Source organism: Aegilops tauschii, chromosome 6 (genome assembly GCF_002575655.3).
Source record: "Aegilops tauschii subsp. strangulata cultivar AL8/78 chromosome 6, Aet v6.0, whole genome shotgun sequence".
NCBI lineage: Eukaryota > Viridiplantae > Streptophyta > Magnoliopsida > Poales > Poaceae > Aegilops > Aegilops tauschii.
The window spans coordinates 439,850,810-439,877,405 of NC_053040.3; the positions used below are offsets into that span (position 1 = coordinate 439,850,810).

Genomic DNA, 26,596 nt, shown 5'->3' on the forward strand with positions numbered 1-26,596 from the left:
GCGCGTCGACAACGGCGGGTCTCAGCGGCATGGAGCAGCGGGGTCTCGCCGGTGGGCGTGTGATGATGGACGAGCGCGGGATGGTGGCGTTGTCTGGTGTCGTGGTGGCGTCGACGACAGCTAGACCGGGCAAGGTAAATGCAGCAGTGCAGCACTGAAGATAGATTGGTGGCAGGTGGCTGCGGCGGCCTCATACCCGGCAGGCGTCCTGGTTGAGGAGTGCGCTGGACTGGTGGGTGCCCTATACCCGGCAGACGTCCTGGTTGGGACCTCAGGTCTTAGATATTAACTTTGGCTGCGAGGTTTGTTTGGTATTAGGCGCAGACTATCGGCATCCCTACATCAACTGGATAGGAGTAGCGACAGATGTTGTCTAAACGGTGACCTGTTGTATGACTTTATAAGGTCTTGTGTGAATAATTAATAAAGTGATTGCATGCATCGTCGAGATGCAGAGGCCCAGGGTCGTCCTTCTTTTCTAAATAAAAAATAAAAATCTCCTGTTTCTATAACAGATCGCTTTACAAAAGCAGAATGCTAGCCCTAGCCGCGATTCCCTCCGGATAAGATCAATTGTTCCTCTTGTGAACAAGCCCGGCAGCTTCATCTAGTATTGTGTTAGCTGTGTGGCAAATGCATGCCAACACCTGCATGTTATGGTAGTGATCGAATAACTTTGCTTTCTTGCAGACGCATGCAGATAATATTTGCATATGTGTGCTCCTGTTAACTTCTTGGCGGGAATTCCAGATAGGAATCGAGAAAGTAGTTAAGTATCTGAGGACGACCGTACAATTTGGCTTTCTGCACCAATAGACATATGAATGCTTCTTATAAACACACTCGCAACAAATGATTGGTTGGACATGACTGGGTCAGGGACTACATGCATTAGTACCATATATGCCCGCTTTGGTCCCGCAAATCTCCTCAACATTTCCCATGCACATCTGCAACTTCAAAAGAAAAAAAATCTCAAAATAAAATCTGAACCAAACGATATAGAGTATATATTTGAGCAGTCTCATCATCTAATCCCTGCACCAACCAGCCTAACTTTCTCGGCATCTCCTTTTTTGGGAAATCAATCATCGCTTCCATACCACTGTCATCCATCCATCCTCCGGGAAAGTTGGAAGAGAGACGGCCGAGGAGACAAGAGCCATGCGCCGTTTTGATGGTGGATCTGCGGCCCATGCGCCGTTGGCGTGCAGCAGTAGGGCCGTTCCCCACGAGGAGGGCTCTGGATAACCAAGCCACTATATCTAACGAAGTTTACCCTTCCAGGTTTCACCACTTGTTTGAAAGTGACTTCAAAGTGTGTGGCTCGCAGGCACGTGTATTTTGTTTGGGATGGGGGGTGTAGAAATTCACTGTGAGTTTAGTTTCCCAGCCTAAATTTTTTGAACGTGATTTGTTTTTCGTTGGGTGTGCATAGCGATTTTGCCCACGATCCTGTCGGGGTGGACGAGTTCGTTACGTGCATGTGTAGAGTTGTGGTTGCATGCACTGCCTTCTTTAGTTGAGATCCTGATTTGTTGGCTGCTGCATGTGGACCGGACACGTGATGGGACCACGTGTTTGCATGCAGATTTGCGTGTGATATGGAAGTCCATCGCCACTAAAATCGTTCGTCCTCGATGTTTCTCGACGCTGCTTGCTGCGAAATTTCTGGAGCCATTCTTCGGCTATAAATAGGCCGCTGAGCGTGCAATCAATGGACCTGCACAGGCCTCCTCGCTCGCCTTCCCGCGCGGCTCCTTGACGCCTGGATTCTACCTCTTCAGGCGCATCCAGGGCTGAACTGGCCCGCCCTCGGAGGCGGCGGAGAGCGGGGAGGCCGGCGCAGTTTGGCAGGAGAGGTCGGTCGCCGGAGGTGGAGCGGCGCGTAAACATGAGCGACTTCTCTCGCCGTCAACATGGAGTGCGCCGGACCACGCGCCGCGCGGGGGCACGGTGGGCCGGGGCAGCGCGACGAGGAAGTAGTGCCGCCCTGGCCGGAGCAGCACGTCGTGCTCGAGCGGGTGTGCGCGGACGCCGAGCTGCTTGACCTGCTCGGACTCGAGCAGCTGGAAGCCCGGGTGGTTGCGCAGCATCGCGCCCGTGTACGCCGGCGGAAGGCGGTGCCGTCCAGTTGTGTCTCCTTGGCGCCATTACGCCGGCCGCCGACGCTGTTGCCCATTGCCTACAGGCTGCTGCTCCTTCCTCCCACGCCACGCTTTCCTCCCGGCGGCGTCTGTGTTCTTTGTTGTCTTTCGACGCCTTCTCTCTTCTTCCCTTCCCTTGGTGGTGTGTGAGGTGAGGTGAGGCAGGGCGTTCGTTTGGCTCGCGCATTGCTCTTTGCGGTGTTCGTGCGTGTGGGGTGTGGGAATTTAAAACGGGCGAGCGAAAAAGGGTCTGGTTAGTGGAAGGCTTAGCTAGCCGACCTCCATTCCCGAAGAAGCTATTCTGTCTGTGCGCTGGCTCAGGACTCCATGGCCGAAGCGCGTGCACTGCGACCTATGGCTCAGGACTCCATGGCCGAAGCAAGCTACCGCCCGCAAAGTGTTATTGATTTTCCCAGACGCCTTCTTTCTGATCTATTTAGCAGGATTACTAGACTAGAACGGAAAAGTTTCATGCACTACTCACACAAATCCCATCAGCTAAATTTTTTTGTTTTGTCAAGGTGAGTACGCAGATAATAATGTGCTCTTAGCTGGGGTCTTTCTCTTCCGGTGATTTTTTTTTTGGCTTACATACTAGATTTTACCATTAATGGTGACCGTATGCAGATTGTTAGCGTTGTATCACTAGCAGTGTATGATGTTTTTTCTTTTGTTTGGTCGACAAGATGAGTAGATGATACGCATAAGCACCGCGTTCTTAACTAGGGCCTCTCTCTCGACATGCAAACAATCTTTGACCAACACATGCAAACCAATTTTTTAAAGCAAACCAACGGGCGAAGAACAAGACCACCGCATGCAAAGTGTAATCCAAACAGCAAAGGAAGCAGACCACCGCATGCATGCAGAGATAAAAGCCAAACAGAACACTGCCAAGGACGTAGGCAAATCAGACAGCAACCATGCAACCCATGTACAATCAGAAGGAATGTCCCGAATCTAATAATAATCGTTGCAGCCACCCATGAAGCGTATATCCCCTATTTTTCCAAACTATGCACGTGTTCATATCCAATTAGCTGATTTTTTTTTAAACGGAGGCAAAAGCTTTGCCTCATCTCATTAATAAAGAAGAAGAGAGTAACCAGGTCACAAGAGGGTCATTACTCCTCCACAAATGAAAGAAAACAGAGCTACTCTCGCGGCATCAATGATCCCAAGTGTTTAGCCCCGACCAAGACCCAATTTTGGGCCTCTACTTTGATGCCCGCGAACACGGTTGTTGGCATAGAAGATTTCTTCTGGAACACCCTCGCATTTCTCTCTTTGCAAACCTCCCAGGATACAAGCGATATAAGTGAGGATATGGCCTTTTTCCGATTAGCTGATTTAAGGCTGTTCAAGTTGGCCCTGCAGGGAGCACATCTGGAGTCACCACAAAATCACCATCAACGACCATAACTATTATGTACTTGGAAGTGGCAGAAGAGAAACTCCTTACATCACAGGGAAAGGCACGAACAAGAACACGGCAGTTTAACATGACACGCCAACAGGTAACCACCTACCAGAATGAATTTGCAAAACAAGTTAACAAGAATTCTAGCAAAAATATGTGAGAACTTCTTCGATGTGATACCGCTCTACATGTACCCCTAGCGCCCACATAGTAAAGATCCTATTATTACATACACAAGGCGCCAAGCCACCTGTGGGCCGGAGGCAACAATTCGCAAAAGCTCTTTATCACTTCATCATGGGCATTAATCCTGCGGGAGACTATGGATGATCTAATCAAGCAATAATAATCAATGTTTCTTTCATCTTACTGCAGTAGAGTCGTGCCATGTTTGGCAAGAATAGATGATCCCTATCAACAGATGTATGGGCATGTGTTTCGCTCTTTAGCAACATCCAACATGCATGATGCCAATAAATTCATTTCTTCCTACTTATTTTCCTAAGTCCACATTTTTTTACGTACAATGATCTGCTATCTTAAATTGATAATATTAATTATAAATAGTAAACTCAATCCATACGACCACACCGTATCAATGGGCGCGGCGTGCCGCCGCGCGGGCTATGCTAGTAAGATACGAGAGCAGGGACACTACGAGGAGCAATGGCTCTACTAAGGCCAACTCCACCGCGCGACCCCAAACGGACGTTCGTTTTGTCCGGTTTCTGTCCGTTTGGATAGGGCAATGGGGTCGTGTTCGGGCATGTCCTGGGATGCGGTGGCCGTGCGCCCAGCGCGCTGCCGCATCCGTTTGCCCCATCCTGTCCGTCAGGGCCAAAAAATGCCCATATTTTCATCAAAACTAGTTTGCACGTCCAAATATTTGTCTGAAAATTAAAATAGTTTTACAACCCAATTGAAATTTTCTTTAATAAAATAGTTTTACAACCAAATCGAAATTGTCTTGACTGAACATAAAATGAATCAATATATCTATTGGTTGCCAATGTGATCCCACACGTGCTCAACCAAGTCATTTTGAAGATTCAAATGAGTGTGCCAATCACGCATCTCACGGTGGAATTGGACAAACTGTTCAAATGTGGCCGGGTCTTGGTGCAGGGGCTCAATATTTTCACCTTGATAATCAAATCCTTGGTCAAAGATACTCTCATCACGCTCGTCCTCGACGATCATGTTGTGCATGATCACACAAGCAGTCATCACCTCCCAAAGCTTCCTTTCATCCCATGATAGTGCAGGGTTTCGAACGATACCCCACCAGGATTAAAGCACACCAAAAGCACGTTCCACATACTTTCTAGCACTCTCTTGCATTTGGGCAAATCTCTTTCTCTTCTCACCTTGGGGTTTCGAGATTGTCTTCACAAAAGTTGACCACTGAGGATATATATACCATCAGCTAGATAGTATCCCTTGTTGTACTGGTGGCCGTTGATCTCAAAGTTGACAGGTGAGGAGTGGCCTTCTGCAAGCCTTGCGAAGACTGGAGAATGCTGCAGCACGTTGATATCATTGTGAGAACCTGCCATGCCGAAGAAAGAATGCCATATCCAAAGATCCTGCGAAGCCACCGCTTCTAGTATGACAGTGCACGCCTTGACATGCCCCTTGTACTGGCCCTGCCAAGCAAATGGACAGTTCTTACACTCCCAGTGCATACAATCTATGCTGCCAAGCATGCCTGGAAAGCCTCTAGCTGCGTTGGTCGCCAACAGTCTCTCTGTATCAGCGGCAGTTGGCTGCCTCAAGTACTCTGGGCCAAACACCTCGATCACAGCCTGGCAGAACTTGTACATTGGCATCAGACATGTTGTCTCACTCATACGCACATACTCATCCACCAGATCGCCTGGAATTCCATATGCAAGCATGCGGATGCCCGCGGTGCATTTCTGGTAAGAGGAGAATCCAAGCTTGCCAAGGGCATCCGTCTTGCACTCGAAGTATGGGTCATGAGCAACCACTCCCTCTCGGATACGATTGAACAGATGCCTTGCCATACGAAAACGGCGACGAAATTTATCCGGCTTGAAAAGCGGGGTGTTCGCAAAGTAATCGGCATAGAGCAGGGCGTGGCCTCTCTCCCTGTTGCGGTTCAGGTTGGGAGCACGGCCAGGGACTGACCCCCTTTACCGAGGAAGCTGCCGTTGAATGTGGTCGTGAACGACCAGTGCAGCCACCACAAGATCATCATCCGACGACGAATCATCCGATGAACAAAGGAAGTGATCGAAGAAAAACTCGTCTCCATTGTCCATACCTTTGTGGGCAAAATGTCGAACACCATGCGGTCGTGGTGGCGAAGAGGCCGCGATGATCACCTCGACGCACCAGGGGTGGTTGCCGGCCGGCTACTGGCCGCTCTGGAGCTCTTGTCGGAAGCTGTCGCGGCTGCCGTGGTACGTCGCGGGCGATCGTGTCCCCTCTGCCACCGGCAAAGACGGCGACGGCCAAACCTCCTCCGATCGACGGCCAAAACTACGGCGAAAGCGCGGGCGTGGTGGCGGCCATGTCGAGACGTGATTTGGTATGAACGGCCGGGGGCTGCGCAGTGAGGAGGCAGCTGGAGAATAGCGGCGGCGCCGGCGGCGGGGCGGGGCGGGAAGAGAGGGTGGAAGAGTTGGGAGCGGATGGACTGCTAGTGTCCCCGACAGGCGGGCCACGGGGGGGGGGGGGGGGGGGGGGGGACAAGGGCGTGCGTCGAGGCCGTCCGCGCGCGTCCGTTTCACCCCAAACCGAGTGCAAGTTTGTTCCGGGGATGGGTCGAAAACGGACGAAATCCGGACATTTGTCTGTTTGAGGCCGCGCGTCGGGCTGCGCTATTCGTCCGTTTTATCCCAAACGGACGCACCCGAACAAGATGGGGTCGCGCGGTGGAGTTGGCCTAAGTAGGAGTACGTACTGTAGCCTGGCATGTGGTCGCGCACTACGTACGTACTGTAGCCTAGCATGTGGTCTTACCGTAAGCCTAGCACTGCAGCCCTCACACGAACGCACCCAGTGGCCATGTGACATGCAGGGGCGCGATCCAAGTACATGGACACACCCATGACCCATGCATGATGGAGTGAGTGAGATTACGGTGGTACGGATATGATCGATACAGTGTCCTTTCGTCACGGGGTACTGTGGCGTTCATGTGCACGACGGGCGGCCATGCCTGCATACAATATCATGCATGCCTTGCGCACGTTTAGCTGGTTCCCGTCTTCCAGTCGAAACGTGAATTTAGATGCAGTCGAATATACCACAAGAACCACAGTGATTCTTCTTCTTTTTTCGGAACGGATGCATTCTTCTTTTTTCGGGACACAAGAATTTACCTGTGCGCCATTTCTATTGTGTATATGTTTACCGCTCAGATCTTCCGCTCTCTGCTACGAAGTGGTCCACGGCGATGAGGTGCTGGCCTTTCTCTGACGAGGGCCAGCCGGTGACGCTACAGTCAACGGATTGATGGCGGATCTGCTCCCCTGCGTCGGCGGTCTTAGGGTTCTTCTTGCGGCAAGACGGTGTGTTCAACTTGAGTTTCGGAAGACTCCGTCGGAGATTTCTATTGGGTGCTTGGCGCCTTTAGATTTTTGGATCGGATGGGATTCGATTGTGTGTAGGGATGAAAACGGCACGGAAACGGACGGAACTGGGTGCTGCCATATTTGTTTTCATATTTTTTTTGCGGAAGCGGAAACGAATACAGAAACCCCAGAAACAAATACGGAAACAAATACTACCGGAAACAAACCCGAAGCGAATACAGAGCGGACACGGAAACAAAACTGTGTGTTGACCGAAACTTAAAGCCCCCTTGAATCATGGAGAAATACAAACAAAAAACAAACAAATTGATGAAATTGTTAACATGGCTACAAAATAATATGGTTGTGTTGGTAACATTTGGTACTATTGTAGTAGTACATGACAATTCCGTATAGGGCTAGCTGAGTATGTGTGTGGTAGTAAAAGTTGGTAGTCAAATGATTCATTTTGCTCGTTCTACTCATTGTGTCATTGCGTGTTGTTTGGTAGTTGAGCTACAAAGTAGCCATGGGGGCCTATATATAGTAGAAACGGAAATTCCATATAAACGGAAACAGAAAGTTCCGTTTCCACGTGTGTTTCACCGGAAAACACCGTTCCGTTTTTGTTTCCGTTTCCACATTAAAATTTCCATTTCCATTTCCGTGTTGCAAATTTCCATTTCTGCTTTCATATTTCCTCCCCGTTTCCATTTTTCCTCTGGAAAAGCGGAAACTTTCCACTCTATTTTCATCCCTAATTGTGTGCACCCCTATTTCAGCCTGTGTGGCTTCAGGACGGCGTGACGCGAATCTTCGTTGTCCGGTGACATTATGAGACATTTTGGTATTTCAATTTCCATGATGAAGATAGTGGCGGAGAACATCATGGTGGCTGAGATCCGAGGCCTAGTAATGGCGAATTGAGTCTTGGTGGCGATGAGGACTTTGCTTGATCATTCTTGACTCGTAGTAGCTGTATCGGCAAGTGGGTGCGGCAGCATAGGCGGAGTACATAGTTTTAGCTTTCAGGGTAAAAACCAAGGTCTGGCCTTAATTGGTTGTGCCTTGCAGTGACCTTGTTGAAGGCATGATTTTGAGAGCGAGGATCTTCTCCAGGGTGAAAATCTAAGATCTAGGATTGAGCGATGACGGTGCTTGTGTATTGTTTCCTTCTTGGAGGCATCACTTTTGGAGAATTTGGACTCCGAATGTTGTCTAGGTGGTGGTTTGTGCTGCAGCTACAAGGAATTGATTACTGTAGTCTTTTTTTCTTCTGCTTCTTCTTCTTTTTGTCTTTTGGTTGCGTGCATCCGTAATATCTTTACGACATTACGTTATTGCAGAGGCCCGGTGTAATTGGTATCTTCGCGGTATTAATATATTCTCGTAGTTATTTACCATGTGCATAACAAGCAAGATATAAAACAAGAAAAAGAAGAATAATAAGACAATGTGCTTTGTACCAAAAATGGTAGATCTACGTAAACCTACGGTTCCTTCCTGGGCCTCATTTGGTTTGGAGGAAACCAAAATGTAGGATTTAGAAATAGTAGAGGAAGTTGATAGGATGACACGTGTCATCCTAAGAAATTGTCTTGCCTCGTTCATATGAATAAAATAAGCTTTGAGTGGGTGTGTAGATTTCTCCAAAAACACAGGAAATGAATAGCATTCCTATGAAATTTTCATACGTGTTTCCTACAAACCGAATGCATCTATAGAAAATTTTCCTCTTCGGTCTTTGTTCCTATGTTTTTCCCGTGAAAATCCTTCAAACCGAATGAGGCCCGCGCGTGGGCGTGGGCCTTTTCTTTCTTCCAACCAAACTAGGCCAAGTCAACTCGATCGTAAGTTACATAAGAATTTTTTATGTAGGTGTACTGAAGCTCGCTTTGTACTAACCGCACGCCTCGAGAAGTACGCACATACTAATCACGACACACCACTCATTCTACTCGATCGTATATGATCATGATGCATCAACTAGTTTCCTACAGTTGCATAGTACTTAGCACTTTTGGTCCCGGTTCAATGCACGAACCGGGACCAATGCGCCTCGCCCCTGACCCATGACCACTAGTCCCGGTTTGTGCCACAAACCGGGACTAAAGGATTGGTCCTTGTTGCGGCCACAGTTTAGTCCCACCTCACCAACCGAAGGACGCTCACACCGGTTTATAAGCCCGTCCCTCTCTGCCTTGTTGAGCTCCTCTCAAAATGAAAATAGATGCCCTTATACAGGGAATTTGACCTAAATTCATAGTGAGTTTCTCTGAAATTCATAGAAATTTATTACGAATTTAGGTTGAATTTTCTCTATAGGCGCATTTATGCTCATTTTTTTATGTTGGGGTTGGCGATCTTTACAGACTTTTTGTGTGTTGAATATGCACCATTCAAAATCAGTCTTTGCTTTGAATGGTTCATTTTGAACACACAAAAAGTCAGGAGTTCAAATAAGTTCGAGAAAATGAAATCAATTTGTAACAGATGAGTTTTCGTCTGAAACTCTGATACTTCGAAAGAGATTGTTCATTTTGTTCACGAAGTGCATCCACCTTTTGCCAGGACAACCATTTTGTTAATTTTCAGAGTTCATTTGAAATGCTTTTCAATTTTAGGGTCTTATAGCTCAAAATAATTAGTAAATGCATGATAAATAACAAATGAAGTCAGAAAGGATTGAAAAATGATGATGTGGCTTTGAATGGTGCATTTTGAACACACAAAAAGTCAGGATTATTGAAATATATAAGTAGAAACAAAACAAAATAAAATTTAATAAAATTTACGAAACTAAAATTAACAAAATATTTTCTGTTCAAAACATTATAAGAAACCTCTAGTATTATTGAAACTAAAATCATATAAAATTGATGCAACTAAAATTATCGAAGTATTTTCTGTTCAAAATCATTAAAAGCAAAAATAATTTTCATAACAAACTTTTTTTGATAGAAACATTAATAGCAAAAAGAATTATCATAAAGTAAAATAAATAAGTAATTAGAAACAAAATAAAATAAAATAAATAAGTATTTTGTTGTAAGTAGAAACAAAAGAAAATAAATAAAGAAAAAAGAAAACAAAATAACTTGGAAAAAATAAAAAAATGCCACCTACTGGGCCACCACGGCTTGAATACGACTAGAAACCCATCCATGGGCCAGGATTCAGGCCCGCAGAAGGCCCAGCAGGCCCACAGGCATAGCAGTGCAAGATTAGGCCCAGAGGCCTGCAGTTTAGAGGAGTTCAATGGAGATGGCGGGGCAGGGCTTATAAACAGGTCATGCCGCTCCTCAGCTAGCGAGGTGGGACTAAAAATCCCACCGCACCGCGGCTTTGGCAGGCGCAGGACATTGGTCCCGGTTGGTGCCACGAACCGGGACCAATGCCCACCTTTGGTCCCGGTTCGTGGCACTAACCGGTACCAATGCCCACCCTTTAGTCCCGGTTGGTGCAACCAACCGGGACCAAAGCCCTCTGCTTCCCTTTGGGCTGCTGAAAAGAGGCCTTTGGTCCCGGTTGGTGGTACCAGCCAGGACCAAAGAGGTGCATTTCTCCCGGTCCGTGACAAGAACCGGGACTAAAGCTTCATGTATATAAGGCACACTTGTGAAATTTTTGTTTTGCATCTTGCAGTTCCCCCCCCCCCGACGACGCGCGCGGAGAGGACGCCACCAGGCTGCCGGACGCCGTCGCCGTCGCCCACGCCGACGCCGTCGCCGTCCGCCGCCCCCGCCGTCGCCGTCGCCCCGCCCCCGCCCCGGTGCCCACGCCGGCCGTCCGCCGCCCATGCCGTCGCCGTCGCCCGTGCCCTGTTCCGCGCGCCCGCCCGGATCCTCTGCACGCCGACGCCGTCTGCCGCCCCCACCGTCGCCGCCCCCGCCGTCGCCCTAGCCGGCCGGCCCCGCTGTGAGCCGCCGCCGTCCCGAATCCTTTTTTTTTCATTTTTTTTGTATATGTATTTTTTCCATGTATATATAGTAGTACGTGTTTAATAAAATTAGTTAGATTAGTTGAATTAGATGTTTTTTCATGTATTTTAGATTAGTTGAATTAGATGTTTTTTTGTCAATTTATGTATATATATGTTCATATTTAGAAAAAAATTGTGTTGAACTAGTTAAATATAATAGAACTAGTTAAACAAGTTTATTTTTAGTAAGTGCTTAGTAGTTGAACTAGTTGATTTAATAAAACTACTTTATTTTACTATAGAAGTAGTTTATTTTAGTAAGTACTACTTTATTTTATTTATAGTAAGTGCTTAATTAGTAGTTGAACTAGTTGATTTAATAAAACTACTTTATTTTACTATATATAGAAGTACTTTATTTTTAGTAAGAACTACTTTATTTTATTTATTTATAGTAAGTGCTTAGTAGTTGAACTAGTTGAACTACTTTATTTTATCAAGAAAATTAATAGAACTAGTTTATTTTTTAAGTTCAAGCAATTAATCCCGCATCGACGTCGACGATGCCCATCCTGCATCCTCGTCGTCGACTCGGCGGAGGAGGTCGGCTTGATCAGAGGGGCCATGTCCGGGACTGGGCTTCGCCGGGCTGGTTTTGGGAGGTGCTACTTTCCGGTGGGCGTAGGTTGGTGAGGAGCCAGCCCGTCGTTAACCCGATCCTTGTTTGGTGGCGGTCGCATGGGCCAGTGACGGTGCCGAGGCTTCCGGACACCGCGGAGGTGGTACGTCACCGTGTCAACGAGGAGGACCAGCACGTCCGTCGCTACATGGTTGCGTTGAAGGGCAGGTTCGACTATACCTGGCAGGTTCTTCAGGGATCTCACTGGAGCTATGATCCTGTGATGGTTCCGTCCCTTTGGGTGTCCACCGCCCGCGCCAATACCCGTCGGGCACTACTGTTCTAGCTGTACTAGCGATGCTATATGTATGATAGTATTCGAGGTGTATTAGTGATAATATTCGACGATGTAAGGACGCATGGAGATGATGTAGTTTTGCTTATAATTGAATGCATCCTAATTTGAATACTACTTTATTTTGTGATTTGATTTTGCTTATTGAATGCTCAAAGTGGAAAACTACTCCTACTTTGAATGCTAAAATTGGAGAGCACTATGCAAGGCGTATGCATATGATTAGTTGATAGCTTATAGGGATTTTGTTTTCGCAGAAATCTAGGAGCCCCCGGCCCCTCCATCATCCCCGCCGTCGTCCCCGTCACCGCCCCCTCCGACATCGAGGTGAGACTAGCCAAATCCTCTTTTAGAAAGATAATTAAACGATATTTCGGGTTGACTGTAAGTCTGTCGAGTCTCCACCATATATGAGAGGACGAAGAATCCCGACTGTTGTCGTCGGGGTAGCTTCTCCTTCGTTCCCGTGTGCTAGACAATTTGGTGTAATGCACTCGAGAACGAAAGGAGGAGCTACCATACCATCACCGACGGTCGCAAATGTCAGAGAGGAATCAGTGAGGTAGAGTTTCACCATATATATATGAGAGGACGAAGAATCCCGACTGTTGTCGTGGGGGTTGCTTCTCCTTTGTTCCTGTGTGCTAGACATTTTGGTGTAATGCACTCGGGGACAAATGGAGGAGCGACCATCACCAACGGTCGAATATATACACCACGTGAGCTGAGAGTTTTCAAGAAAAGACTCGACAAACCGATAGTCAACCCGTGATGAATAATAATGATCTAACTTAGGTTTTTTAGTACATATATTTAATTGTAGACGTTTAATATTTGAATTATGAACATAGGAAATGTCGTATTCGTACGACGAAAGTCTCCGGGGGGAGTGCGACTGGTGCCACGACGACCGAGGTCAGTGCGACAGGCCTCACCTGGACGAAGATCGGCGCTTCAGTATTAAGCTGGAGGAGACCTTCGATGTTGAAACGGTACGCAACGACGACAAGTGTTATTTTTTCATAATTAAGCACGACTTCAACTATTTCAACGTGTACTTTTCATCTTTTACAATTCGGCTAGCTTATCCCATGCCAAGCAAGACGCTGCGTCATGGAGAGGATGGGTTTTGAAGACCATGAAAGTATGGAAACAAAGAAAATTCACCTAAGGACCCATCATGATATAGATTTTGAAGTAAATCTGTATAATTCTGAGAGCGTAACCCATTTTGGTTGCAAAAATTGGGAAGCATTTTGCAAGATGTATGGTTTTGATGAGGGTATGCTTGTCACCATGGATCTTGGTGATCCTGACATCGAGCAAGACAATATGGACATTTGGGTCCTTGTTGATACGCCTCCAATTCTACCGCTATGTGAGTTTCTCAAACATAGTTATTAGCTAATTTATATTGTTCATTTCAAAATAGTTGACAGCTTATTTTCATTGACAGCTTATTTTGATTATTCAAACAATGTGCGGAACATGGTAGACAGAACCTACTACACCGATGGCTCTGAGTTAACTTATAATGAGAAAACTCATCTGGTAGGATTTTGTACTGATCTTGAGAATTACAATATCTATTGTAAAACTCCTCCACATTATGGTCAATACGTGCCACTAGTGCACGTGTTGAACTACGGTAACTACTATGGAGATACCCTGGTAAGATTTCTTACTATTACGACATCCGTGCATCTTTTGCATACTTCTAAAACTAGTACATCATTGCTAACTATGAAGTTATTACTATGTTTTTTAACAGATAATCCCAGAGGATTGTGTGCCTCATTTGATGTATCAGAATGGTAGGCTTGATGTTTTGAACATACAACCAGGTCATCCTACGAATCTCAACTGTCCATACCGGATTTCTAAAAGAAGTGGAGACATGCAAATCAAAGAATGGAAAAAATGTATGGACAGTCGCAAGGAGGTTCTTGGAAGCAAAAGGAAGCGAAGCACAAGAATTGAAGACAGGATGATCTCCATTCTCCATAATGGAGAGTCAGGGTCTATATTGTTTTATGCTATTTTACCTTAAAGAGGGTATTTCGGTCCTACCTAATACTGATGATCATGTGCTAAGAACAATTAAGTAGGGTTGGTTCGATGACTATGAGGATGATGATCGTATGACTGGTTATTAATAACGAGTAGAAGTTGTATGATGATGATTAGTAGGACTTGTTATTATATATGATGATGCATGATGCGCGCATGAAGAGTTATTATATATCAGCGGGTGAATGAACATGGATTGGATTGAAGTGAAGCCAACATGCATGTGGTGCATGTCGAAAGCAGTACAATCCAAACTTGATCAAGTTAGGATTAGTATTACTTTCAACATGCACCACATGTTGCCTTCACTTCAATCTAAGCCATGTTTAGGCATAGCAATACGTAGCGTTGGTAAACCAAGCACGGAGATATAAGAGAGGACACTTCTCTCTAATAGCTACCTAATAACAACCTAAATTAACCCCAAAACCCCTAAATCAGCCCCTTTAAAAAAACAAACACCTCAGCTCCAGCCAAATGCTGACGCGTGGATGCCTATTGGTCCCGGTTGGTGTCACCAACCGGGAACAAAGGCCCCCCGGCCTGGGCTGGCCGCAGCGGCCACGTGGAGGCCCATCTGTCCCGGTTCGTGTAAGAACCGGGACTAAAGGGTTAGGGCATTAGTAACGACTCTTTAGTCCCGGTTCAAAAACGGGACAAAAAGGCCCTTACCAACTGGGACAATAGGCCCTTTTTCTACTAGTGTAGCACTCCTGTCTGCCGACGTGATTCGACCTGATCAACGTAGTTTTGTCACTTTGGACAAAAGTAGGTGTGTCGGATCCCATCAGTACCTGCTCCATCGAGGATGGTGCAATAAATTTTTTCCATTGCATTGGCGGAGCCATGAATTTGTGTGTTGGTATTTATTGTGAAAAGAAAGTGCAACAATTGTTCAGTTGTTGGCATGCATAGTTAATAACTCATATTGTATACGACATCCATCTAGGTGAATAAGTCATTCGCTTAGTGTTAGGTCATCGATTTAAGGAATTAAATATGTGTTATATGTCATGAAAAGTATATCACTAGATTTCTACATGAATGTAGTTTCTAAATATATATTTTTGTCATATATAATACATATTTAGATAGTCAAATCGTTGACCTAAAACTACGCGAATGCCCTATTCACCGAGACGGAGGTACCTATGTTCTTCATTTACTCGTAAACGATGTAACGATTTTGGACCACAATAGCAAGCGAGCGTTCTGGGTAGCATGGCATCTGTGAATGTCTTTTACAGCAATTTCTTCAAGCACACATGACAATTTCTTCAAAACCACATGGCAAATTCTGGCAGACAATGGATTTGTTGTGAAAATTGCCGTGTTCGCTTGTAGTTGTCATACTGCCGACATATCAATTGCCGCGAAAAATGTTCGTTTGCCATCAACAGCCAGCGAACATTCGTTGAATAACATTACCCATGTTTTTTTTCGAAAACATAAAATTTCAGTAACCAGAATGCTCAGCAGATCAACTCGCTAGCAACCATGTCAGAAACAAAAAGTTGTTTTGAACCTAACCAAAACATATAGTGGCTTCAACCATACGGTACCCGTATTGCGCAAGCGCATGGGCAACAGAATTACATGACCGACGACAGAAAATAAACGTAAATGTGTCAAAAGTCGCCATGCAAACGCTAGCTCCTAGCTTCACGTAACAGCACGCCATAATCCGCAAAAGAGAAATCCCCGGAATTTAGTGCTCGGACAAGAATCTGTGAGTCGGACTAGAAAATACATTACCCATGATTTTTGATAAGCAATAAAGCTAACCGGATACATGGCACGCCCAAAAGAAAATAAAGCACGTCTCAAAATATTCTTGTCCTCGATCGGCGCGGCGTTATCACGCGGTGGCGATGGGCGCGGCGTCTGCCTTCATGGCCTTGAACCGTGGCTCCTTGGCCTCGAACTTGTAGCGCACGTACAGGTTCATGTAGTCCTCGAACACGAACCTCGGGTACACGGCGGTGCCCTCCTCGCCCTCGTTCCTCTCAGCAGCGTCGGCGGCGCCCACGAGCGCCGGGGCCGGGAATATGATGGCGTCGGCGCCGGGGTTGTAGAAGGAGGCGATGGACATGCGGTTGCCGTCGGGGCGGGTGAGCACGCGGTGCATCACGCTCTTGTACCGCCCGTTGGTGATCACCTCCAGCTGGTCGCCGATGTTGACGACGATGGCGTGGCGCATGGGCGGCACGTCCACCCATGCCCCGTCCTTGAGCAGCTGCAACCCGCTCACCTGGTCGTCCTGGAACAGCAGGATGACGCCGCCGGCGTCGGTGTGCGCGCGGAGTCCGTCCACCATGTCCGGCCGCGGGCACGGCGGGTAGCTGCTGACCTTGGTGCCGAACGTCGGGCCCCTGGACCCGGCGAAGGCCCGCTTCAGGTAGCCCTGCTCCAGACCCAGGTTCTCGCACAGCAGGTCCAGCACCTTCTCCGCCAGCTTCTCGATCTCCGACGCGAATTCCTTCATCACTTGCCTGCAACGACGACACGAAAAAAGCAGCTTTTGTTATCAGGAATAACTTGCTAAAAAAAGTGATTCCAATCGTGTTGGTCACTACTGTGCTTAATTTAGGATTCTGATGTGGGCAAGCAATCTTATCTCCTGTTGATATCCTAGTAGCACTACTATATCTGCTGCATTTTTTCTTTTTGAGCTGCTGTGTCAGGAATGACTTTCTGACAGTACAAAATGAGAGGGTGTTTGTTTTCAGGGACTTATTGGTTTAGGGACTTAAAGAAGTCCCTATAAGTCCCATCTAAACCAAACAGAAGGGACTTATAGGGACTTAAAGTGGGCATTTGAGACTTATCAAATAAGACTCTTAAGGAGAGTCTTATAGGGACTTGTAGTTGTAATATGGTCTTATAGGGACTTATAAGTCCCAATAACCAAACATGTAGAAACTTTTTAGGGACTTCAAACTTATAAGTTGGGACTAAAAAAAGTCCTAGGACTTGTGAACCAAAGAGGGCCTGAATCGTCTCTGTACTTTTTCGACTAATACTACTAGTTATTCTGTCCAATCTGGTGCTATCTCTTGGTCTCTTATGTTATTATTAGTTAGTTAGTGACCAAGTAGCAGTAGCTAATTGGAGTACTAAGGAATCAGGCGTACGTGCATACCTGTAGTGGTGGTCGAGGTCGGGCAGGTCGGCGAGGTTGGAGGCGGGGAGGTGGCGGACGAAGAAGGTGCTCTCCCAGTCCACGTCCTTCACGTCGGCGCCCTTCTCGCCGGCCTCCAGCGTCCGCGCGGCGAACTCCTTGAACTTGTCCTCCCGGCACGCCGCGTAGTGCGCCTTACTCACCCGCTCCACCTCGTCCATCAATTTGTGCGAGATGCCATGGTTCAGCAGCTGCAACCAGAATTTATAAGTGCGCCGGTCAGTTAATCATGTCAAGAATCGTACTTATGCCTGCTTTCTATAAATCATACATATATCAAGAATAATGAAGCAGTGTGATGTGAGTGGCAGTGGCACCTCGAAGAATCCCCAGTTCTTGCAGGCGTCGTGGATGACCTCCATGGCCGCGCCCCTCTCCCCGGTCTCAAGCTTCTCCATGTTTATCACCGGGAAGTTCAACGAGACAGCAGCATTAGCAGGAATTGCCATAGCTCTCGATCTGATGCCTCGCTCCCTCTCTCAGTCTCGCGCTGTATGCGTGTTTGTGCTGCTTAGCTGAAGCAGAGAGTATGTTGAGTGTGCGCTTTGAGGCCGGTGTGGAGTGCCCAATTTATAGGCGCGCGAGAGAGAAGACCCGCCGGATGCCACCTAACTGCAATGACCTAGCCGGGACGTAGGAGATTACGACACAACTTAATTAATTATAATTACTATGGAGTACTACTTTGGTCAATCAATATGGAACGGAGAACAAAGCTGTCTGGACGTACAAAGCAACTGGGGACGAAAGCAACCGAGATGTTAGCAAATCGGATCAGCGTGCGTGCGCGCCGCAACTTCGTGTAGCTTACCTGATCGACATACATACTCTAACTAAGTTGTCTCCAAGAATATCGCTTCTTGCTGATCAATATGCTCTGATGGAGACGGAGCAGTATGATAAGTACTAAGTGATAGGCTGATAGTCTACGCTAGCCATTATTTCATGTATACCTAATAACCTAACCTAAGTAGTGTTGATTGATGAACTCTATGCCGTACGGACGGAGTTGTCTCTTACTTTACTTTACAGGTTGATAATGACAAGATTAGGCGTGGTGCACCTGACCCAGGGTACATATAGTGGAGTTCTGCTGTCAACAAATATATGGCACTCCTCCAACTTAACATCGATCACTTGACTGCTGCTGTCCGGGGACACCGGTCGATTGTGTCTGAAACATTGCACGTACCGTGATCTATCCATGGATGGCTAGCTAGAGCTAGCAAACTTTCGGGTGTTTACCGGATAGGCGCTGTCTGTCCTACTCAGCGACAGCCAGCAGCAGTAGCTAAATGGCATGTAGATCACTTATTGTCCAGACTCCTGTGTGCCGGTCGACTTAAAAGTGGGAATGGGAACACTCCTGTACGCATCAAGCTGCATGGTGCTTGGCAGCTGGACGACCAGACCCCGGCCCTGTCCCAGATCCACCCATGGATGGACAGCTCGAGCTAGCGCCTTCCTCTTCATCGTCCCTGGCCTGATCTCTATTCTCATCAGCGTGTGCGTGTCCATCACTTTTCCTTCTCCGTGCGTGTAATCTTTCCTTTCACCTTTTTCCCTCATGGTAGGGGCCGGGTTAAAGTTCGGTTCTCTTGTCCACTACGACCCATGACATTGTCCGAGAACTTGTCTTGAGCGGTTAAAAGAAACAGATTTGCTAATTCTAATCTAGATGAGAACTAACAACTTCTCATGTAGATGAGAATTAACAAAATCTCATATAACTCGTACATCCACTAGTTAACCCAGATGCAGAGGCCGGGGGTATATCTTCCTTTTAAAAAAAAAACCATTATTAGTTAACCAAACAAGAAAAAGAAAATAAAAAAACTCCATCAATATCTGCATAAAATCAAATGTTGTACGACTTAGATGAGACTTAGTCAATTTTATCTAGATGTGAGCTAGTCACACCCTAAAAAAAACAGTAGAGGGAGGGGGAAGGATCAAGTTCTACTCATCACCAAGAAACCCACCACGAGAACATGACTTGGATACCTCCGGTGGGATGGGAGTGTGTTTGGTCTCTGGCCAAGTTTACCGTGCCAAAAATTAGCTGGCAAAAAACATGTTGCTAACATTGGCTAAAAACATGAATTATAGTTACCATGACATGCCACACAACTGGTATCATCCAAACAAGGATCACATTTTGGTCATGTACAAAAAATGTTTTTTTTATAAACGACATTTTTATTCACTCAAAATGGATCATTAAGAGGATACAAAACATGATGAGTACATATCCGACCTTTGCACTACTATAATGCACACAGCCAATAGTAATGCACACAGACAAAAGTATAACGTCGATAAAAAAGCAAAGTCATACTAAACCGAAGACAAGCAGAGAAAAAAGTAAAGAAGATCTACCCCCGAACAGTTGTTGACACAACGAAGATGTTCAAGTGCACACAATTCGGACGTGGACACAACCATACTAACTGAAAGTCGTGCAAACATGAAGCAGACAATCTGGTCGCCGAGAGCCGTCTTTGGAGCCAAGAGCATCCATCGATGCATGATCGCGATTAAACTGGTGAGAAAATGGACCACCTAAACCCCCATTGGGAACGTGTTGGCAATCTCATGCTTACATCACTAGTGTACATCCATGGTAAATCTGGACATTGCAACTTGCCCCTAGACAATATACCACGAGTCATCACTTCATCGCCATGGCCACTACCAACTCTGTAAAGCATGTGGCTCATTACCTAGCTATCCGCATAGTCCACTTGCATCACCAGCACAGCCGTCGCGCACCACCTCCTCAACACCACACCGCCGCGATGGATTGCCACTACTTGCTACCAAGCACCACCTCCATACAGCAGCCACCCAAAACAAGGCACCGGAGAGACGGGGAAAGCCGCACGTTGATAGTGTAAACTATGGTGGCAATCCAAAAAAATACAACATGCATCTCCTTTCCACCGTTGTCCTTTGTCCGAATACCATCTCTTGGAAGTACCATGCATTCGACATATAGGGCGTGTTTGGATGCTAGGGTCGCTTCAGGCTGCATCGTATCTAGCATGCTGGCTGAGCCTGGCCTGGCTGAGCTAATGCAATGAGAAACAGAGATGTGTGTTTGGTTTGCTTGTATGCCATGGGACTGGTTGAGTTGAGATTGTGTTTGACAGGCTGTACGAGAAACCTGCGAGCTACTTCCCAAGGCACGACGGCGACTAAAATTTTCAGGCCAAGCCGGCACCAGCGCGTCTCCAATGGTGGGCGCCGCTCCTGCCAAGCATGCACATCATCCATGCGAGCTCCAGCACCACCAGTGCCCTGTGATGCGCGAGTCGAGCCAAGCAGACGCATTGGATGCGTGTTCACCATCCGGGCGCTGACGAGCGGAGGATCTCGAGCAGGCGGAGGAGCACAGAGCCATGGAAGTCCGGTGGAGGCCCTGGAGCGCGTACGGGCGGAGGAGCACAGAGCCGTGAGAATCCAGCGGAGGGCCTCGAGCACGTACTGGCGGAGGAGCTCGAACTAAGGGAGGAGCATGGACGTCCGGCGGCGGGCCTCGAGCGCGTACGGGAGCATAGACGGGCGAAGGAGCACGGGCGGCGGCGGTGGCCCGCGGCGTGCTAGATCTGATCTGATGCGTGAGAGAGAAACAGAGAGGAAAGGGAGATACAGGAGGCTGCGGTGGCAATTTCGAAGTAATTCCAGAAAATATCAGGGGCAACCAGGTATACCGCTTCGTTTGAAGTGTCGATGCGGGTGCAGGCGCGGGCTTGGCTCCGGGAAACGCTCGATACCTGCGTTCCTCTCAGCCTGGCTGAGAGGCCTTGTTTTGCATCTAGCGGGCCAGGCCGAGGATGTCACGCAGGAAACCAAACACATCGAATTTTACATGCGGGATGTGAGCCAGGTGCGACCCAGCCATCCAAACACATAGTGCTTGGCTGGGGTGATTTATTCCCCTTCCCGTGCATCTTTTTGTTGGCGTATCCTTGTTGTTTGTGCAAATCTCCCCCCTACAAGTTGTGCATTAGCTGCATGAGTGCCGAAGATAGAGACTGCTTTGCTCTTTCTTACAAATAGAGATAAGGAGCATCAAACGGTTGCAGGTATTTGGTAGCATTTTTTTTTTTGGAAAATTCCAGTGCACCGCTGTTTTTTTTTTTGCAACAAGCTACTTCGTAAGTGTGAAACTCGCACAAGTAGACAGGAGCAAGTTGCTTAACTTAGCTGGCTAGCCTACCAATTCTAAAAACTAGATAATGCCTCTCACATTGCGGTGGAAACCGTATTAAACAAATGCATAAACATATGCTTTAAAACAACAAAAACTAATGGAAAATCAAATGCAAGATTATTCTTCCTTTACAATTGAAAACAATAAATTTATAAAGTATGTGACTGACTGTTGAACATGACATGTATGTTGCATGCACCCCATGCATGTACAAATCTCCCAACCGATCTCTCTCTTATCTCTGGCCATGTATATCTTAAGTTCTAGAGATTTGGTAGGATTAGTTGGATTGCCATGCAAGACTGGCCTTGAATCTATTGTAAACGACTCCAATGAATATACGTGAGTTGCATCTCATCTATTCTCCTTCCTTCAACAGTGACAAATATTAAAAAGAAAAAGTTTAACGTGACACCAACTTTTGACAAATATGTGAAGCTTGAACTTTTTTTTGCTCCAAGCGTTCAACACATATATTATTCGTTATCAGAAAAAATGCAAAAGAAAAACTTGTAACCGACATGCATGACTTGATTCCGCTTGAGAAAAACACATACTATCATGATATAGGTTAGGTACATAACTTGCATGAGATGGTACGGTTTGCATATGAGTACTTGCATGACTTTTGATGTCATGCAATTTCAATTGGATGGCTATCTGTAATTGAGATGGTGTGGAAGGATTTATGTTCAGAAATTTACTAGTGGGGGCAATCTATTTAAATATAGAATAGTTGCCTCATGTTTTTAGCATATGGTATTTTGCGAAATAAGTGATAGTATGAAACCATTACTTATAAGTGAGTGCTCGATCTTTGCATAGCAAGATGCATACATCCACCAAATACCAAAAAGGAAAAATGTCTTACTAAAAAGTTAAAATAAAGTGTTACTCTAATCCCGATCACAAATGCACCCGTACGAACAGTGCATTACAAAACTAAAAATGAACATCAACAAGTGCTCTAACATCCTGCAAAACTTAGCCACGAAAATACATCCGTAGAGGTGTGTGTGCGCCAAAAAAAGGTGCTCCAAAATGCATCTTTTTGATCCCTCCTTTTTTTTGTACAGGCCTTCATGGATGTCTAGTCATGGTGATTTTTTACAGGATATTACAACATTTGTTGATTTTATCCAAGAAAAAATTCAGATTTCATTTACTATTTTTTATCAGAATTTACAGTTCATAAGGGAGTATTTGAGTTCTTATGCAGATAATCCATATCCCAAACAACCGTCTTACACTTTCTCGTCCCTATAACGCTAGAAACGCGACACATATATGTGCACGCAAGCGCACCGCGGCCGCATATACCACTTTGGAATGTTCTTCGCAACATGCACCAACTCTTAGTCATTATGTATACGCAATTACACAATGATTGATTTTACGCGTAAACTTTCGATGGCAGTACGACGAACACCAGAAATAATAAAAACTATATTCAGATTCATAAACCATCTAGCGTCGACTAGAAGCACTGAAGCAAGCAGAAGGCACGGCGCCATCATTGCCCCTCCCTCGCAGGAACTGGGCAAAATTTAGACAGTCGGGAAATCGTCGTACTAAAATCTCATAGACCAGCGCACCGGAATAGCAGCCGCCGTTGAAGAGTAGCGTAGATTGGAAGGATCCAATTTAAGAGCAACTCCAATGAGGCGACCCATTTCGTCTGCCGCCGCCCGTTTGGGTCGGTGCGGACACAAAAGGCGGCCCAACGCGCCGACCCAAACGAACGCGCGTCCGCTTTTCGTCCGCGGGCGACCCATTCCCAACCCATTTTTTAGCCGGATTTGCGTCGGCGCAGACACGAGATGGACGCGCGCGCGCTCGCCCTCTCCCCTTCCCGGGCCCGCTGGTCGGTGGCACAATGCCCTCTCCCCATCCAACAGCGCACCCTCGCCCGCCTCCTTCGTCGCCGACGCCACCGGCCAGTTCAACATAGATAGTACCAAGGATCAACTGTTAAAAGAAAAGATGAACTACTCGTCGCGGTGGCCGGATAATATAAGGATACATAGATAGTTCATAGCATAGACTGTTAAAAGGAAAGATCAACTACTCGTCGTTTTCTGACTCCGACTCGGTAATGTCCTCCTCCGACGTCTGAATGTAGGCGTCAGCATACCGCTCGTCCTCAAAGTCCCAGGAGGACGCTTCTCCTAGCTTCATTTTCAATTGAGCGGCCTGCTTTCAGGCACGCTTGTCGTCCCGATAGGCGGCTCGCTCTGTCCTCCTCGCCTCCCTCTCCGTCCTCCTTTTCTTGTAGAACTGGCGCTTGTTGACGATGTCCTGCGGGAAGCGTTCGCACCACACCGCCATGGCTTTCACGTCCATCTCGGCGATGGCGAGGCGACGCTGCCGCCTCCGTTGGTCACGACGATCCTTGTCGGTGAAAAGCCGCGGGAGAGGCGTGAGATCCTGCGCCTGCTGGCTCCTCGACACGTGGGAAAATTCATCTCCCGACGAGGCCGCCAGAGGCGCCACGCCGCGTCGTACGCGCGGGCCGCCTCCTCTGCGGTGTCGAAGATGCCGAGAATGAGGCGTTTCTCGCCAAACCAGATCTCAGAGGAGAAGGCGCCGGAGCGGCGCTCGCAGACTCCACAAAAATCCGAAGCGCCCAGGCGGCGCATCGACATGGTGGCGCAGAGGCGGCGAGGCTAGTGAGAGGGGACGAGACGAGTGAGCGGCGGACAGAGTGTGGAGGGAGCACCTTCTTAATAACGAGCGCCGGCTGCGGCGCGCCAAAACCAGCGGGCGAACCTTTCCCGCGCGCTGGAGCGCCAAAACCAGTGCGCGCTAGGCCGATTTTCCCCCGCACGCGCGAACCTTCCACACGTGCTGGAGCGTCAAAACCAGGGCGACGACATGACCGTTGGACACACTGCCGACCCAAATTTAAAAAGGGCGGACGCCGGACGGGCGGCCGACCCAAACGGACAAAAGCGCCGTCATTGGAGTTGCTCTAGAGACACACACGTAGACGAACTGCACAATGAATTAACTGACGGATTGGGTCTTCACGCGCCCAGATATGTGGATCAAATGGAATCCAGCTTCAAACTTGGAGCTAGCTAGGTAGCTAGCATATAAGAACAGAGCAGCTAGCTCACGCCAGGTCTAGTTCAGAGCTGTTCCGTTCGGAGCTTCCCGTCGAGCCGTTGCCATCTAGCTAGGCTATCAAGCTTAGGCATTTTAACGGAGGGTCTATCTCTTGGCTAGGTAGCTCTACTGTTTGGCTTGCCGGTTCATGAATGATGGGGGTGTCATGCACGCACAAGCATGGCCGGCCGCAAGTGGGCGCTTGTCGCCTGCGCCGTCGCGTCCGCGTCCGCGTCACCAACGGATCACACAAAATACGTCGCCGGCATTGGCATCTGCACGCAGAGACTGTACTTGCGGAGGACACGTAGTGGTCGAGCACAGCAGTGAGCTCGGCTGGCCGCTTTGGAGCCTAGCTCGCATCAGTGGGAAAGCGCGCTCGCGTGTCTGTCCACTACTCGTGAGCGGCTGGCCGAAGAGGGCTGGCTTGGTTTGGAAGTCTCTGGCCGGTGAAAGTTGGGCACGCGTGCATGGCTATTTTAGAGCATCTCGCTACGTGCCGCGCGCAAAACCTTACTTTGCCGCGCGTTCGTCTGGTTTTGCGCGGCCGGCAGCGCTGGCTTCAACAGCCGCGCTAAAATGCAGCGCGCCGCTCCAGCAGCGTGCAAAAAATATAGCGCGCGACTCGTCGGGGCATTGCATATGTTACATTTTGGACACAAAATGGATTTGAAACCTTCAAAATGCAATGAGCATGACATATAAATTTCACGCAAAACAAGTTGATGAATAAAAGTTCATGCACACAAGTTCAAAATCATGCCCACAAGTTCATCCAACCAAGTTCAAAATGCAAACCAAGTTCATGACACAAACGAAAGACACATCAAGCCTCGTCCTCGTCTTCGTCCTCATCTTCGGAAGACGATTCTTCCTCCTCCAAAGATGATTCTTCCTTCTCCTCCTCATCGCGCACCGCATCACGTGAAGCTCCGACGGTGTTGGCAAGATCTTCAACGGCATCTTCATGAGAATGTGTGTGAGGAGGCACACCGAAAGACATTCCGCCCATGGCGGCCAGAGGTGCACCCATGCCTACAATGAGAGAAGCAAAACAAATGCCTCCCATGGCGGCCATAGCGTCGGGGGATGCTCCAAAGCCACCCATTCCTCCCATGGTCTCCATGGTAGCTCCAAAGCTACCCATGGCACCTAAACCGCCCACGGTACCTTCGAAGCCACCCATGTCTCCCATGGCGCCAAGGCCACCGCCACCCATTGCACGAATCATGGCTCTTTTTTGGATCAAGACTTCTTCACGGGCAAGATTGACATACTCCTTTTGCGCCTCATTGAGGTTAGATGTGTCCAAGAAGAACAAGTGCTTCTCCCATTCCAACAATCTAATTCGCTCCTCATTGCTCACATTCCTCTCCTCCAAAGCCACCTTCCTCTCCTCGGCCGCCACCCTCCTCTCCTCGACCGCCAACCTCCTCTCCTCGGCCGCCACCCTCCTCTCCTCGACCGCCAACCTCCTCTCCTCGGCCGCGGCATCTTGGTTCCTTGCCATTTTCCTCATCTCGTTGGCTTCTTTTCTTGCCTTCACAATAGCTTCCATAGCATTTTTTAGCTCATCATCTCCTTTCCTCTTCTTCTTTTCTGTTTTGTCTTTCTTGCACCCATCCGGTCGTTTTGGCTTCGAGTATGAAACCGAGTTGGGTGTGGGGCTTCTCTTGCCGTCATCACTTGATGCATCATCCTCCTCATCATCATCATCATCATTCAACTCAATTGTTCGCTTTCGTTTGTTGCTCAAATGCAAATCATCCAAATCTTCACGCTTCTTCCATTTCTCATCATCCTTCAACACTTCATAGCAATGAGGCAAGGTAAACATCCTTCCTTTCTTGATCTTCCCCTTCTTGGTTTTCCTCTCCTCTTCTTTGAACAAGTTTTGTGCAATGTGGTACTAGATGAAAACAAAGCAACTTAGCACTTCGAACACCAACAACAAGTATGATGAACATGTATGAAATGCCACTTACTCTACCGTCCTCATTTGTGCCACTTGGGTTC

The 26,596-nt window shown here is 47.5% G+C and overlaps 3 protein-coding genes and 1 pseudogene across 3 annotated transcripts; all 4 read right to left on the reverse strand.

Annotated features, from left to right (window-relative positions):
- Positions 1 to 1,752: 1,752 nt before the first annotated feature.
- LOC120965912 (uncharacterized protein At1g66480-like) lies at positions 1,753 to 3,453 on the reverse strand (annotated as a pseudogene).
- Positions 3,454 to 4,955: 1,502 nt separating this feature from the next.
- LOC141026157 (uncharacterized) lies at positions 4,956 to 5,594 on the reverse strand. Its single transcript, XM_073502136.1, has 2 exons — positions 5,255 to 5,594; positions 4,956 to 5,116 (listed from the first exon to the last, which is right to left on the reverse strand). The coding sequence occupies exons 1-2, from the start codon at positions 5,592 to 5,594 to the stop codon at positions 4,956 to 4,958; spliced, it is 501 nt and encodes a 166-aa protein (XP_073358237.1).
- A 10,211-nt stretch (positions 5,595 to 15,805) lies between these two features.
- On the reverse strand, positions 15,806 to 17,908 carry LOC109770328 (1-aminocyclopropane-1-carboxylate oxidase 1). The gene is made up of 3 exons (XM_040392848.3): positions 17,574 to 17,908; positions 17,218 to 17,447; positions 15,806 to 16,567 (listed from the first exon to the last, which is right to left on the reverse strand). Exons 1-3 carry the CDS (start codon positions 17,703 to 17,705, stop codon positions 15,934 to 15,936), a joined length of 996 nt encoding a protein of 331 aa, XP_040248782.1. The 5' UTR covers positions 17,706 to 17,908; the 3' UTR covers positions 15,806 to 15,933.
- Positions 17,909 to 23,805: 5,897 nt separating this feature from the next.
- LOC109770331 (ethylene-responsive transcription factor 3-like) lies at positions 23,806 to 24,117 on the reverse strand. The gene has a single exon (XM_020329035.1). The coding sequence runs from the start codon at positions 24,115 to 24,117 to the stop codon at positions 23,806 to 23,808; it is 312 nt and encodes a 103-aa protein (XP_020184624.1).
- Between the last annotated feature and the right edge of the window lie 2,479 nt (positions 24,118 to 26,596).

Bases quoted from the DNA above. Each gene is read 5' to 3' on its own strand.
- LOC109770331 (XM_020329035.1), bottom strand. From the start codon at position 24,117: ATGTCGATGCGCCGCCTGGGCGCTTCGGATTTTTGTGGAGTCTGCGAG.
- LOC109770328 (XM_040392848.3), bottom strand. From the start codon at position 17,705: ATGGCAATTCCTGCTAATGCTGCTGTCTCGTTGAACTTCCCGGTGATA. The intron at 17,448-17,573 runs GTGCCACTGCCA...TTCTGGTTGCAG, and splicing joins AGAACTGGGGATTCTTCGAG to CTGCTGAACCATGGCATCTC. The intron at 16,568-17,217 runs GTATGCACGTAC...TCGTCGTTGCAG, and splicing joins GACCTCGACCACCACTACAG to GCAAGTGATGAAGGAATTCG.
- LOC141026157 (XM_073502136.1), bottom strand. From the start codon at position 5,594: ATGGCAAGGCATCTGTTCAATCGTATCCGAGAGGGAGTGGTTGCTCAT. The intron at 5,117-5,254 runs GTATGCACTGGG...TCGGCATGGCAG, and splicing joins CATGCTTGGCAGCATAGATT to GTTCTCACAATGATATCAAC.